Source organism: Neopelma chrysocephalum, unplaced genomic scaffold (assembly GCF_003984885.1).
Source record: "Neopelma chrysocephalum unplaced genomic scaffold, ASM398488v2 Primary Assembly neopelma1_90, whole genome shotgun sequence".
Taxonomy (NCBI): Eukaryota; Metazoa; Chordata; class Aves; order Passeriformes; family Pipridae; genus Neopelma; species Neopelma chrysocephalum.
The window spans coordinates 714,339-729,886 of record NW_020897752.1 but is presented as its reverse complement, the minus strand read 5'-3'; the positions used below and the strand labels follow the sequence as shown (position 1 = coordinate 729,886).

General features: G+C 55.4%; 2 protein-coding genes across 2 annotated transcripts in view; one reads left to right on the top strand and one right to left on the bottom strand.

The window, feature by feature from the left end:
* The first annotated feature begins 1,358 nt into the window (after window positions 1-1,358).
* Window positions 1,359-11,501, top strand: LOC113972301 (protein-arginine deiminase type-3-like). The gene is made up of 16 exons (XM_027693209.1): window positions 1,359-1,497; window positions 5,914-6,091; window positions 6,162-6,234; window positions 6,429-6,490; window positions 7,686-7,803; window positions 7,886-8,011; window positions 8,259-8,437; window positions 8,509-8,612; window positions 8,687-8,798; window positions 8,881-8,988; window positions 9,236-9,384; window positions 9,505-9,649; window positions 9,730-9,823; window positions 10,075-10,154; window positions 10,950-11,081; window positions 11,159-11,501. Exons 1-16 carry the CDS (start codon window positions 1,406-1,408, stop codon window positions 11,390-11,392), a joined length of 1,986 nt encoding a protein of 661 aa, XP_027549010.1. The 5' UTR covers window positions 1,359-1,405; the 3' UTR covers window positions 11,393-11,501.
* A 2,664-nt stretch (window positions 11,502-14,165) lies between these two features.
* Window positions 14,166-15,548, bottom strand: part of RCC2 (regulator of chromosome condensation 2) — an 11,338-nt gene continuing 9,955 nt past the window's right edge. Inside the window, exon 13 of the mRNA XM_027693151.1 lies at window positions 14,166-15,504. Coding sequence (XP_027548952.1) covers window positions 15,400-15,504 — 105 coding nt within the window. The 3' untranslated portion in view covers window positions 14,166-15,399. The remainder of the gene's footprint in view (window positions 15,505-15,548) is intronic.

The following is a 15,548-nucleotide window of genomic DNA, read 5'->3' as shown; positions in this document are numbered from 1 at the left end:
GACATAGCTCTGCTGTCTCCCATCCTTCATGAGCAGCTCTTTCCCATCTCCCATCCTTCCTGAACACCAAGGGTGCATCTCTTCCCCATCTCCCATCCTTCCTTCCTCTGCTCTTGGCTTCGAAATGTCCTTTGAACCCTGCTTTTAAGCACGGGTGTGTGTGTTGGGAGCAGGGTGGGGGTTTATGGGAGACAACCCGGGACATGGAGGCTGCTCTGGGGTGGTCAGACCCCCCCCACTGCTAAAGGGTCTTACAGTCCCACATGGCAGGTTTGGAGCTGATAATCCCCTCCCAAATTCCCTGTATTGGCCAAAAACCACCTCCTGCTGGGCACCCCGGCTCCTGGCGTGGAGGCAGAGCCCCCCCTCCTCATCCGGATCATTTGACACCTTTTCAAGGAGAAAATTTCCGTCTCCTTCACCCCGGCCGCTCTTTGTCTCCCTCCTTTCATGGCCAGTGGAGCGCAGCATTTCCCTGTGCCTGGCACGAGGAACTGAAACCAGCCCGTACCCCGGGCACGGCTCAGCCCTGGGCAACCTCGGCAGCTATTCTGGGGCTAAAACCACTTATTTTGACCAATTTGCTTTCCTAGGAATGTTTCAGAGGTGTAACAGCACCTCCACTTCAAACTCCTGCCACACAGCAAACGGTGCGGGAGGATCTGGGGAGGGGACGCTCCCAAAAGGGTCACACATCCCATGGAACACCCCTCTTTTTGCCCAAAAAGCTGCTTTCTGAGCCCATTTTCCCTGTGAAACGCTGCTGAGTTTGCCGAGCCCTGAGGAGGGATATTAAATTCCAGCGGCGCGTGACCCCGTGGGGAGGTGGCGGTGGAACAGCTGCGGGACAACGGGCTCTCCCACGCCCAGACGAGGATTTAATTAAAACAAAGGCGATTAAACCCGCCGGGGGTCAGGCGTCCCTCAGGTGACATCCCCACCCCTCGCGGCACCCGGAGGACTGCGCGAACACCTTCAACCCTCGTCTAAAATTAGAATGAAAGGCAATTGTTCCAGCTAAACAAATGAAACCCTTCAGAGGGAGGAATCAGCCCCCGCTGAGCGCTGCGCTGGCACAGCCCCAGCTCGGCTCCGGTGTCGCCCTGAATATTTCACGGCGTGGGTTTAAGGGTGACCGCTCGCATCAGCGTTTCTTTGTGTTAACGGGAAAGCGAACCTCACCCCTGGACTTCTTAGAAGCCGCCGCTCCCCCCGGGGGTGTCTCGGGGTGCGCTTCCCCCCGCACCGATTCCCGCTCCGGGGAGCGCGGCCGGACCCCGCGCACGCCCAGCCCGGAGGTGGGATTAAAGCCGGGCTTTGGCTGATCCCCTCCCAGCGGCCAGGCTTTATAAATCCCCTCGTGCCAGCCTGCGCAGCACCCGAGGGTGCTCCTGGGGCTGCCGCGATGGCCCAGCAGCGCCGTGTCCAGCTGTCCGTCCAGCACCCCACCAGCACCGTGTGCGTGCTCGGCACGGAGCTCTCCCTGGATGTCCGATGGTAAGCGCAGGGAACGTCCCGTCTGCTTTCGTAACCTCTTTTATCCCGCTGATCAACGAGTAAAAATAGCCCAGAGCGGGGAGGGGGCGATGCTGCTGCTTTCGGGGGGTGTTGCCAGGGGATACCGGGGAAGGGGATGCTCCAACCGCGGCCGCAGCGGGACAGAGACCCCTCCCGGGGGAATTTCGGGCTGCAAAAAGTCCCCGTGGGAGCTTTAACGCCGAGTTTCACATCCTGGCCGGGATCCACCTGAAAACTGATAAATATTTCCGTGTTTTGGAGGGATGTGCAGAGCGAAACCATCGCGGCGGGGCCGGCCGGGCGTCACCTCCCGCCACCACTTCCTTGGCTCCAGCCCAAACAATTCGGGAGCTTTTCCAGCAGCGGGTTTTGCTTTTAGTTCCCTTTAAAACCCGTCTCAGGCCGCAGCAGCTGTGGGGGGTTATTTTCCTGAACGCCTCCAAACCCGCTGCCGGGAGCATCCCGGCCTCTCCCACTGGCCCCAGGGGAGGTTTTCCCCTCTTCCCGAGGGATGGATCCATGTTTCCCTTCTCCCGGATCAGGATTCGCGCTCCTGGGCCCATCGCCCGCGGCCTCTTGCGGAGTGAAACGAGCTCCAACCTGCCCAACCATCGAAGTTTTACTTCGTTCTTAAGGGCTGTGGCCGGTCGGGGCTCGTTGCCGGCGGAAATGCGAATATTTGGGATGCCCGTGGCAAAAATCCACCCCAAACAGCTCCAGGGTTGTGCTGGGATGGGATATCGCAGGATTTCTCACAGTTGGGCTTCACAGCCCAACACTTTGGGTAAAGGAATGAAATGAAGGGAAAGCGAAAATCAAAAACTGAAACGAAAATTTTTCCGATGAAAAGTTGTAAATAAACCCCAAGAAATTAAATTTAAAAAAAGGTAAATGTTAAAATTTCAAAATACAAAACTGAAGAAATTTGAAAGTTAACATTAAAAAGGAAAAAATAAGATTAAAATGAAAAAATTGTCATAATTGCATTTTCTGTGGCATTTTGCAAAATTCCTTGTCACAAATATTGCAAGATTTGGGGCATTTTGGGGGGATTAGTGCCATGAATTTCAGGGGATTTGTTGCCATTTCGCATTAGGGGACTGGTTGCACTTTCAGCACTTCCTGCAATGGGATATCCCCGGATTTTGTGCCTGTTGAGGGTTTGCTGCCACCAAGATCCCGGGGTTTGTTCCCGTTGCCTTTTCCAGGGCTCGTTGCCTCTGACAGGATTTTCCCTAATCGCCTTTGGTGGGATTTGGTGCAATTGCCTTTTGCAGGATTGGCTGTAATCCCGTTTTGTGGGATTTGGTGCCCATTGAGGGATTTGGTGTGACTGCAGGGTCCAGGATTCGTTGCATTTTGTGTGACTTGTTGCGGGATTTGTTCCATATTGGAGGATTTATCCCAATTTTGTATCTCAAGCCTTGATAAATTTACATTTTTGGGGAGTAGTTCTATTTTTCGGGATTTTTGCCATTCTAAACATCAGAATTTGTTCCATATTGAAGGATTTTATCACAGTTTCATATCCCAGGACTTGTTGCAGTTACATTTTCTAAGATCAGTTGCATTTTCCAGGACTTTGTGCCACTCTAATTTGCAGAATTTGCTGCACTTTGAGGGATTTATCACAATTATACACCTCAGGACTCTTTGCAGTTGCATTTCATGAATACTCAGGAAGAGTTTAGGAATACAGTCAGGTCATGTGGGAAGAAAATTAGGGAGACAAAGGCACAATTTGAACTTGATCTTGCCACTTCTGTCAGGGACAACAGGAAGTGCTTCCACAAATCCATCAATAGCAAAAGGAGGGGCAAGGAAAACCTCTGTGCTTGGTTGGGCAGGGAGGGAACTGAGGCAGCAAAGAGGAGGAAAAGGCTGAGGTGTTTAACACCTTCCTCACACCCATCCACAAAAAGGGCTGCAAGGAGGACCCGGGGAACTCCAGGGCTGTCGGCCTGAGCTCAGTGCCCGGCCAGGTCATGGAGCAGATCATCCTCAGTGCAGTCCCACAGCACCCACAGGGTGGACAAGGGGTCAGACCCAGCCAGCACGGGTTCAGGAGGGGCAGGTCCTGTCTGACCAACCTGATCTCCTTTTCTGACCAGGTGACCCTCCTGGTGGGCGAGGGGAAGGTGTGGATGTGTCTGTCTGGACTTCAGACACCGTCTCCCAGGGCACACTCCTGGGAAAGGCTTGGACAGGGGCACTCTGGGCTGGGTCAGGAACTGGCTGCAGGGCAGGGCCCGGAGAGTGGTGGGGATGGAGCTGCATCCCGTTGGGATCCATCACCAGTGGTGTCCCCAGGGATCAGTGCTGGGCCCAGTCCTGTTTAATGTCTTCATTGATGATCTGGGTGAGGGGATCAAGTGTGTCATTAACAAATTTGCAGGTGACCCCAAGCTGGGGGTGTGTTGATGTGCTGGAAGGCAGGAGGGCTCTGCAGAGGGGCCTGGACAGGCTGGATCCATGGGCTGATTCCAAGGGGATGAGGTTCAACCAGGCCAAGGGCCGGGTCCTGCCCTTTGGCCACAACAACCCCCGGCAGCCCCACGGGCTGGGGACAGAGGGGCTGGAGAGCAGCCAGGCAGAAAGGGAGTTGGGATTTGGGATGGACAGGGAGCTGAACAGGAGCCAGAGTGTGGCCAGGTGGCCAAGAGGGCCAATGGATCCTGGCCTGGCTGAGGAAGAGTGTGGCAGCAGGAGCAGGGAAAGGATTGTTGGCCTGGACTGAGCGCTGGTGAGGCCACCCCTGGAGTGCCGTGTCCAGCTCTGGGCCCTCAGCTCAGGAAGGACATTGAGGGGCTGGAGCAGGTCCAGAGGAGAGCAGCGAGGCTGGGGAAGGGACTGGAGCACAAGTGCTGTGAGGAGAGGCTGAGGGAGCTGGGGGTGTTGAGGCTGGAGAGGAAGAGGCTCAGGGGAGACCTCCTCACTCTCTGCAAGTCCCTGCCAGGAGGGGGGAGCCAGGTGGGATCGGGCTCTGCTCCCAGGAAGCAGCAGAAGGACAAGAGGGCTGAGTCTTCAGCTGTGCCAGGGGAGGTTTGGGTTGGATATTGGGAAGGAATCTTTTCCAGAGAGAGTGCTCAGCCCTTGGAATGGGCTGCCCAGGGAGGTTTGGAGTCCCCGTCCCTGGAGGTGTTTAAGGACAGACTGGATGTGGCCTCAGTGCCATGGGCTGGGAACCATGGCGGGGTTGGATCCAAGGTTGGACTGGATGATCTCGGAGGTCTTTTCCAACCCAGTTGATTCGGTGATTCTCTGATTTTCCAGGAGCTGTTGTAATTCTAAATTGCAGGATTTGTTCCATGTTGAGGGATTTGGCCCAATTTCATATGACAGGGTTTGTTGCAGTTGCATTTTTCAGGACTTGCTGCAATTTTGAATTGCAGGATTTGTTCCCTGTTGAAGGATTTATCCCAGTTTCATATCATAGGCCTTGTTGAAGTTGCATTTTCCAGTGGTAATTGAATTTTTCAGGTCTTGTTTCCATTCTAGATGTCAAGATTTGTTCCATATTGAAGGATTTATCCCAATTTCTTCTCAAAGAGCTTGTGGCAGTTGGGTTTCCCAGGGTTATTTGCATTTTTCAGGACTTTTTCCCACTCTGAGTTGCAGGATTTTTTCCATATTGAAGGATTGATCCTACTTTCATATCTCAGGACTTGTTGCCATTGCATTTTCCAGGATTAATTGCATTTTTCAGAACTTGCTGCAATTCTAAACTTCAAGATTTGTTCCATATTGAAGGATTTATCCCAATTTCATATCACAGCACTTCTTACACTTGCATTTTCCAGAATTAATCGCATTTTTGCACCACCTGTTGCTATTTCAAATGTTAAGATTTGTTCCATACTGAAAGACAGACCCCAAATTCACTCCCCAGCACTTGTTGCCATTGCATTTTCTAGGATTAGCTGCATTTTTCAGGACTCAGTGCTGCTCTAAACTGCAGGATTTGTTCCATACTGAAGGATTTTTCCCACTTCAGCACTCGTTGCACTTGCATTTTTCAGGATTCATTGCATTTTGCACCACTTGTTGCTGTGCTAAATGTCAGGATTTTTTCCATATTGAAAGATTTACCCCAAATTCACCCCCCAGCCCTTGTTGCACTTTCATTTTTCAGGATCCATTGCATTTTGCACCACTTGTTGCTGCGCTAAATGTTGGGATTTGTTCCATATTGAAATATTTACCCCAAATTCACCCCCCAGCCCTTGTTGCACTTGCACTTTCCAGGGACAATCCACCTTTCCCCCCGCTTGCCGCACAATTCCTGGCACCCCACCGGCCTTCCTGCCCACACCAGGGTTTCCCCTCGCTGCCCATGACCGGTATTCCAGGAATTCCCCCCCGTGGGGGTCTCACTGTGCTTCCCACCCCTCGCAGCTCCGCTCCCAAGGACGCCGTGACCTTCCACGTGCAGGGCACCGCGGGGGTGAAGCTCTACGTGGTCCACGACTCCCAGAGCACCAAACTGCCCTCCAGCGTGTGCCGCTGGCCCCTGAGCACCCACGAGGTGCACGTGGTCATGGACACCGTCAGCAAGGACGTGGGGGACGAGAAGGTGGGTGCTGGGGCTCCGGGGGGGCCGGGGATGTGCCGGGACAGTGCCGAGCTCCTGCTCCTCCCTGCAGGTCAGGATCTCTTACTTCGGGGAGGATGGAGGGGTCCCCGTGGGCAGGACGACGGTGTATCTCACCTGCGTGGGTAAGAGAGGGGGACACCCCCAAACCGTGTCCCCGGGGGGGGTTTCTGAGGAGGACACCCCCAGACTGTGCCCCTGGAGGGGTCTCTGAGGAGGACACCCCCAAACCATGCCCCGGGGGGGTTCTGAGGAGGACACCCCCACATCGTGCCCCTGCGGGGGTTTCCCCTTGGCCCCATGGTCCCTGTTCCCGCAGAGGTCTCCCTGGATGCCGACATCAACCGCAGCGGAGCCGTGAGCAGGACGCTGCTGGACAAGGTGGGAACGGGGAGGGGACACCCCCGGGATCAGGGGGAGTGTGGGGGTGATAGGTTGGCCCTGGGGGGACACCAGGCATCCCCCAAAGCTGCTCTGTCGATGCCTCTGCGAGTGGACAGAGGGGGAAACATCACAAAGGGTCGTGGACCGGGATCAGGAGCGGGAGAGATCCCTCCCCCGTCACCTCCTGGGAACCAGACCCAGACTGGGGACAGGAATTGGATTATTGCTGACAAGAGCAGAGCAGGAGAATGAGAAGTGAAACCCACCCTACAAACCCCTTCCCCAGCCCTCCCTCCTCCCTCCGGCAGCGCAGGGATTCGGGAATGGGGTCGGGTCGGTCCATCCCACGTTGTTCCTGCCCCTGCTCAGGGAGAGCAGTCGGAGCCCTTCCCCTGCTCCCTGGGGTCCCTCCCACGGGAGACAGTTCCCTGTGGACTCCTCCAGCCTGAGACCATCCCATGGCAACAGTTCTCCAGGAGCTGCTGCCACGGGGGTCACTTTTCCATGGGGTCAGTCCTTCAGGAACTGCTCCAACACGGGTCCCCACAAGTCCCTCTGGGAAACCTCTCCCCAGGGATCCAGGGATCCTGCCAGGACCCTGCTCCAGCCTGGGCTTCCCACGGGGTCACAGCCTCTCCTGGGCATGTCCCTGCTCCATGTGGGCTCCTCCCCAGGCTGCAGCTGGATCCATGATCCATCCTGGGCTGCAGGTGGATCTGATCCCTCATGGGTTGCAGGTGGATCCATGATCCATCCTGGGCTGCAGGTGGATCCATGATCCATCCTGGCTCTCCCTGGGCTGCAGGGGCTCAGCTGCTTCTCCCCGGGCTTCCCCATGGGATCTCAGGGGAATCTCAGCTCTGGCCCCTGGAGCAGCTCCTGCCCCTGCCCTGCCCTGGGCTCTGCAGAGCTGTTCCTCTCCCACATTCCCGTTCCTCTCCTCTCTGCCCCCGATTCCATCTGCACAAGAACCTTTTCCTCCTTAACTGTGTTATCCCAGAGGGGTTCCCACCATCCCTGCAGGGCTCAGCCTTGGCTGGCAGTGGGTCTGTCCTGGAGCAGCTGGAATTGGCTCCATGGACACGGGGGAAGCTTCTGGCAGCTTCTCACAACCCACCCCCTAAGCCCCCTTTACCAAACCCAGCACGGAGGGATTGTGGTGACACCCCCACCCTGCTTTGTGTCCCCCCAGGACAAGTGGACGTGGGGTCCTGACGGGCACGGGGCCATCCTGCTGGTCAACTGCGACCGCGACGATCCCGAGGCCGAGACTCCGGATAACCGGGACACCGAAATCCGCTCCTACGACGGTGCCCCTGCGCCCCAAAGAACCCCCCGTTTTCCTATTTTTCCCCCCAGTTTTCCTTCCTAACACCCTTCCCCCCCCCTCAGACCTGAAGGACATGTCCCAGATGGTGCTGCGGACGCGAGGGCCCCGCGCCATCTTCGCCACCCACCGGCTGCTCCTGCACGTGGATTTCAGCGACTCCGACAAAGTCGGAGTTTTCTACGGTGGCAGTGAGTGCCCAGCAGGGACTGGGGGCACAGACCCCCCAAATTACCGGGGTCCAGGCCAAACCCTTGCAGCAGAACAAGCCCCACTCCTGCAACACCCTCCTGCGTCCCCCGGGGGCGGGTTTATTCAATGCACAGGGGGATTTTTTCCACCACAGGGTTAAATATGAGTTTTTGGAAGGTTTTAGGCAAAAAAAGGGTTGAAAGGCTGTGGGAAAGGGGGTGACTGTTTGGGGGCTTGTACCCACAGACAGTGTGGAGCTGGAGGAGTACAAACACGTGCTGGGGCGCTCCAAACTCTCCTACACCGTCAAACCCAGCCGGCACCAGGAGGAAAGTGTCTTCTACGTGGAGGGACTCGCCTTCCCCGACACCAACTTCTCCGGCCGGGTGGCTTTCCACGTCACGTTGCTGGAGAGCCCCGAGAAGGTACTGCCTGTGGGGGGTTGGGAGGAGCCAGAGCAGGGGGAGCAGAGCCCAGATGGTGTGTCCCCCCCCAGGATCTGCTGGAGACCCCCCTCTTCACCGACACCGTGGTTTTCCGCGTGGCCCCATGGATCATGACCCCCAACACTCTGGCGCCGCTGGAGGTCTTTGTCTGCAAGTGGGTGTTGTTGGGTGGGTGGCCGAGCCCTGTCTGGTGCCGGATCAGCTCCCACATCCCGTGTTTCCTCCCAGCACGGGTGACAACGAGGATTTCGTGGAGGCCGTGAGGGCCATGGCTGAGAAGGCCCAGTGCCCACTCACCGTGTGCCCGCTGGTCGAGAACCGCCGGGACCGCTGGATCCAGGTGGGTGCAGGGGGTGCCCACCCCACCCTCCACACAGCAGCTCCAGGAGGGCTCTCCTCCACCTTCTCCATCCCTTCTCCAGGACGAGGTTGAGTTTGGCTACGTTCAAGCCCCCCACAAGACCTTCCCCGTTGTCTTTGACTCTCCCCGGGACATGGAGCTGAAGAATTTCCCCATCAAGAGGATCCTGGTACCCAGCCCCTTCCTTCTCCCTTCCCAGCAAGGCAAAAAGCTTTGCAAACCCATAAAAAGGAAGATAAATCTATCTATTTCTTGCATTTTGGGGCTGGGAAGAGCCAGCCCGGGGTGATTTGGGAGCACTGCACTTCAGGTGCTCACAGCTTCATTTCTTCAGTTGTCACAGAAGCTGCTGAGCTGGGAGGGACCCACAAGGCTCGAGTCCAACGGTTCTGATCTCCTCCCTTTTCCCCTTCCAGGGCCCTGATTTTGGCTACGTGGCCCGACAAGCTCCAGAGGGAGCTACCAGCCTCGATTCCTTCGGGAATTTGGAGGTGAGCCCCCCCGTGACGGTGCAGGGCAAGGAGTACCCCCTGGGCCGCATCCTGATCGGGAGCAGCTTCCCCAGGTGAGAAACAGGATGGAGGAAAACCACCAAAAACGGGGTTTTATACCCCGTTTGAGGTTGGTTGTGGGCAGAGCAGCCCCTGGGCACCCCAGACTGTGAGTGCCCCCCTCACCCCCCCAGGTACGGCGGCCGGCGGATGGCGAGGGCCGTCAAGGATTTCCTCGTTGCCCAGAAGGTGCAGGCGCCCGTGGAGCTGTACTCGGACTGGCTCGTTGTTGGCCACGTGGATGAGTTCCTCAGCTTTGTCCCCGCTCCTGATAGGAAGGTAATGGATCCCAGAGGGGAAAAAAGTGTGGTGGAACCTTTATAACCCCCCCAAAAAACCCCTCCCGTCTCCCTCCGCAGGGATTCCGGCTGCTCCTGGCCAGTCCCAGCGCCTGCTACCAGCTCCTCAGGAAGAAGCAAGAGGAGGGATATGGAGAGGCTGTGATGTTCCAGGGTAAGGGGAGGGTGGAAAACAGGGGTTGATGGGCTTGTTTTCCCTTTTTCCTGCAAAATTTGATGAGGGGAAGGATGTGCCTGAAAGCGGGGGCAGAATTGAGTGGAGTTAATGAAAAGCTGCACGGATTTGATTTCCCGGGTGGGGCTGGAGATCCCAGTGCCCCTGAAATGGGGGAGCTCCTGGATCAGCCGGCAGTTCCATCCTAAATGTTCTGAGGAGGAATTCCTGCCTGGCTCTCCGTGCTGCAGGGCTGGAGAATGTGCCCAAGCTGACGATAAACGAGATTCTGGCTGACGAAGGGCTCCGGAAATTCAATTCTTATGCCCAGGTGAGGAAGGGGAGCAGGGGGCTCCTTTCCACCCCTCCCTCCTTGTCCTTCTGTCCCTCCATCCCTCTCTCCATCCCTCCACCCATCCCTCCCTCCATCGTCCAGCCACCTCTCCATCCATCTCTCCATCACTGTCCTTCCATCCATCCATCCACCCATCCCTCTCTCTGTCCCTCCATCTGCCCACCCATCCCTGTGTCCACCCCTCTGTTCCTTTGTCCATCCACCCACCCCTCCCTCCTTCCATCCCTCTGTTCACCTCTCCATCCTTCCATCCACCCATCCCTTCCTTCCGCTGCCTGCCCATCCCGACATCCATCCCTTTGTCCCTCCATCTCTCCATCCCTTTCCCTCTCTTTATCCCTTGATGTCTCCATGTTCTTATCCCTCCACCTCTCCATCCCTTTGTCCATCTTTCCCTCCCTTTGTACCTTGATCTCTCCACCCTTTTGTCCATCTCTTTGTTCCTCCATCTCCCCCTACCTTGTCCCTCCATTCCTCATCCTTCTCTCTCTCCATGCCCTCATCCCTCTGTGTCTCCATCTCTTTCTATCTCCTTGTCCCTCCATTTCTCCATCCCTCTTTCCCTCCTTTTGTCCCTCTATCTCTCCATGCCCTCATCCCTCCATCTCTCCATCCTTTTGTCCATCTTTGTCCCTCCATTCCTGTTTCCCTCCCTTTCTCCTTCCATCTCCCCATCCCTTCGTCTCTCCTTCCCTCCGTCCCTCCATCCACTCACCCACTTCTCCCTCCTTCCATCCCACTCTCCATCCACTCCTCCCTCCGTCCCTCCAGCGCTGCATCAGCTGGAACAGGGATGTGCTGAAGCGGGCCCTGGGCCTGGCCGAGCCGGACATCGTGGACATCCCGCAGCTCTTCCGCCAGAACGAGCGCTCCGGTGACGCCGACGCCTTTTTCCCAGACATGGTAACCACGACCCCCCCGGCCCTGCCCTCCCCCTCGTGGGGGTTTGGGGTGGCCAACACCGATATCTGTCCCTGCAGGTGAACATGCTGGTGCTGGGCAGGCACCTGGGCATCCCCAAGCCCTTCGGGCCCGTGGTGGGCGGGCAGTGCTGCCTGGAGCAGCGCGTGCGGGAGCTGCTCGAGCCCCTGGGCCTCACCTGCACCTTCATCGACGACTATTTCACCTACCACATCGGGTCCGGGGAGGTCCATTGTGGCACCAACGTCCGCAGGAAGCCCTTCGCCTTCAAGTGGTGGAACATGGTGCCTTGAGGCGGCTTCGGCACCAACCCTCCTCCTCCTCCTCCTCCTCCTCCAATCCCACCCCCACCCCTCCAAGTGCCTTCAGTGTTCAAATTAAAAACAGGCCGTGGCTCCTTCAGAGTTTGCTGGGGGACATTTTCTGGGGGTTGTGGCTCTCCCAGCACAGGAATTAACGTTCCACTGGTTAAACTGGGAGGGGAAATAGTGGTGAGTGGGGTTGCAGAGTGCCTGTCCTGCTGTGAGTGACAAAATGCACATGGGCACGTCCCACAGGCACAGATCATCGTGGAATCATGGAAAGGTTTGGGTTGGGAGGGACCTTAAAGCTCATCCAGTTCCACCCCCAGCATGGGCAGGGACACCTTCCACCAGCCCAGGCTGCTCCAAGCCCCGTCCAACCTGGCCTTGGACACTTCCAGGGATGGGGCAGCCACAGCTTCTCTGGGCACCCTGTGCCAGGGCCTGCCCATCCTCGCAGGGAAGAATTCCTTCCCAGTATCCCATCTATCCCTGCCCTCTGGCAGTGGGAAGCCATTCCCCCTTGTCCTGTCCCTCCATCCCTTGTCCAAAGTCCCTCTCCAGCTCTCTTGGAGCCCCTTTAGGCACTGGAAGGGGCTCTCAGGTCTCCCTGGAGCTTCTCTTCTCCAGGCTGAACAATCCCAGCTCTCCCAGCCTTTCCCCATCTCAGAGCTGCTCCATCCCTCTGATCCTCTTGGTGCCTCCTCTGGACTCTCTCCAGCAGCTCCACGTCCTCCCTGTGCTGTTCCCAGGGCTGGAGCAGCTCTGCAGGGGGGTCCCACCCGAGGGGCAGAGGGGCAGAATCCCCCCCTGCCCTCTGCCCACGCTGGGGATCAGCCCCAGCCATGGGGAGGTTTCTGGGATGGGACGTGTCCAGCCTGGGAGCAGAGCCCGACCCCCCCCTGGCTCCCCCCTCCTGTCAGGGAGTTGCAGAGCCAGAAGGTCCCCCCTGAGCCTCCTTTGCTCCAGGATGAGCCCCCCCAGCTCCCTCAGCCGCTCCTGCTGCTCCAGCCCCTTCCCAGCTCCGTTCCCTTCCCTGCACACGCTCCAGCCCCTCCGTGTCCTCCTTGTCCGGAGGGTCCCAGCGGTGCCCCCGGGGCTGGAGGTGCCCCGGCCGTGCCCAGCACAGGGACGGGCCCTGCCCTGTTCCTGTGCCTGTGCCCCCCCTGGGCCCGGCCCAGCCCGGGGCCATCGGCCTCTCGCCCCCCGGGCACACCCGGGTCGTGTCCGGCCGCTGCCACCGGCACCCCCGGGGCTTTCCCGGCTTTCCAGCCTGGAGCGTTCCAGGGGTTTGTCCTGACCCAGGTTCAGGACCCGGCACTTGGCCCTGTTGACGCTCCCCCTTGTCCCTGGATCCAGCCTGTCCCGACCCCTCTGCAGAGCTCCTGCCCTCCGGCACATCCACATCCCGCCGGGATTGGGATTGGCCGGGAACTTCCCGAGGGTGCGGGGAGGGGACACACGGACACCGGGAATGCTCAGGGATGCTCAGGGATGGTCAGCGGGGCTCGGAGCCGTTCCCACGAGCCTCCGGATGCACCATCCAACCAACCCCTCACCCGCCCACGGAACCCATCCCTGTCCGAGGCCGAGATGTTGGGGGTTAGAGAATTCCAGAGGTGGATCCACAGCCCTTCCCTCGTCCACGATGGAGTCACCCCCCCACACACAAGGAACTCCCACACATTCCAGAGTTCCCACCCTGCGGAATGTTGAAGGGACAAACTGGAGCAGGAATATTTGGGATGGAGGCTGGTGCCACCTGATGGCAGGGATTGGGCTTCTCAGGGGGAGGAAAGAGCAGCAACTGCTCGTGGGGCCTTTGTGGGAAAGGAAGGAAACGGGAAAATCCCAAATGGAATGGTAAAAATTTCAAAGTGGAAAGTTTCAAGTAAAAAGTGACTAATTAAAAAAAATGAATATTGAAAGTAAATCTTTAAAAATTAAAAATTAGGAAGTAAAAATGAAGAAGTTGAAAGTAAATGGTAAAAATAAAAAAAAATTAAAAATGTTAAAAATGAAAAATATGAAACTAAAGATGAAAATTCAAAAATTGAAATTAAAAATTGAGATAAAAAATAAAGTTTAAAAATAAAAAAGTCAAAAGTAGAATGTAAGAAAGGAGCAAATTAAAAGTGACATAGAAATTAAAAAATAAGATGAAATAGAAACATTACAATGAAAAATAGAAAATAAAAATAAGTTAAAAGAATTAAAAAATAGAAATCAGAGCTAAAATGAAAAAAGTAGGATAAATTTAAACATAAAAGCAAAAATAGAAACGAAAAGTTTAAAAGTAGCAATAAAATTAGAACTAAAAGTGAAAATGTTAAGGCAAAGTAAAATAAAAATAGAATTTAAAAATAAAATTTAAAAGTAAGACAGAAAAATGAAAATAATTTAAAAAATGTAAAAATAAAAACAAGGATAAAAATAGATATAACTAGAACTTAAACATTTAAAAACTGAAATTAATTTTTTTGAAATTAAAATGTCAAAAATTAAAATTCTTAAAAATGAAAGATTAGGGCTTAAAAAATCGAACTTAAAAAATTCGACTTTAAAAATGAACATTTTGAAATTTTACAATTTAAACACGAGGGCTTAAAAAAATTAATAAATCGATATTTCAAAATGATAAAATGAAGATTTTAAAAATGAAAAACTTTGAGATTTGGAACCTAAAATTTGAGAAGGGAAGAGATGAATGAGGAGCCCGAGGGGGGTGGAGGGGCCGGCGACGGGGGAGACACGAGACAGCATCGATTGAAACATTTACTCCAAGAAATATAAAACCCCCGAGCCCATCCCGGCCCCCCCGGCCTCTCTGCTCAGGATCTGCCCGGATCCTCCTGCTTCCAGAGCATTCCAGGGGCTGGAAAGCCTCGGCTGGCAGCAATGACCCCAAATGAGGCTTTTGTGGGGGGTAAAAGTGGGGGTTTGGTGATTCCCCTCCCCCCATTTTATCAGGGCTGTGGCATCCGCTGGTGCCACAACCCCCCCAGATCCTAAATATTGCTAAAAAAGCGGATTATTGGCCTTTCCTGCCCAGCTGCTCTCCCTGTCCTGGATATTTCCTTTCTAACACCCCCCAAAACACCCCAAAACAACCACCCGACCCCCAAAAATGACCAAAAAACCCCTTTGTTTTACTGCAAACTCCCTGCCTGGGCGCGAGCGTGGCCCGGAGCATCCAGCAGGAGAGTGGGAAGGACCTAAAAACCGTGGAATAATTCCAAAGAAAGCCTAAAAATTCGCAAAATTGAAATAAAATGAGACTGGAAATGACCGAAGGCAGAGCCGGGCTCTGCTCCAAAAGGCACCTCGTTTCTCCAGCACAGTGCACGGCAGGGGAGGAGGGAATTCCGGCTGGTCCCAGGCAAAATCAGGAGCAAGAAGTAAAGGAAATTCAGAATTCCAAGAAAAAAAATCCTTCAGGACTCCCCTCTTCATCCCTGAGATCTCCCTGCGACAGCGGGGAGGGGAGCCCCGGAATGATGCTGGGAATGGGGTTGGCCCTGGCGGGGGTGGGGGGATATCCGGGTCCTGGATCCCTCCGGATGCTGGAGGGGTGTGTGTGGGATATCCCGAAAATTATAGCACCTAAAGTAGGGAAAACCGGCAAAAAAATGGGAATCCTGGGGCCAAAGGAGGCGTTGGCAGCTGCTCTTTAGGGATCCTGAGCCCTGAAGGGATCCCGAGCCGGGATCAGATCCCCAGTTTGATCCTGAGCCCGCAGCCGGGGATAGTCATGGCCGGGAAAATGGGAAACAATAAAAAAAAGGATGCAGAAAAATACAAATAAAATACAAATAATTAAAAACAAGACCCTACAAAACCAAGCCTGGATGTGCCAAAAGATCCTGCTACGGTCGGGAACTCAAAAAGCCGGGGGGGCGTGGAAATAACCCCCCCCCCAAGGTTTTGGGAACGGGAGAACAGGGAGTGAGAACGGCGGCGGGGTTGGAAAAGCGGGAATGGGGGGGCCTGGGGGTCCCTCAGATGGTGCGGGGGTTGTACTCCGGGAGCTTCCGCAGCTTCTCCTTCTCCGCTTCGGATTCATCCCGGGCGATGACCAGGGAGTGGGCATAGCCCATGGCCACCTGGAAAAGGGACAGGGACACTGAGACACAGCCCAGGGACACCT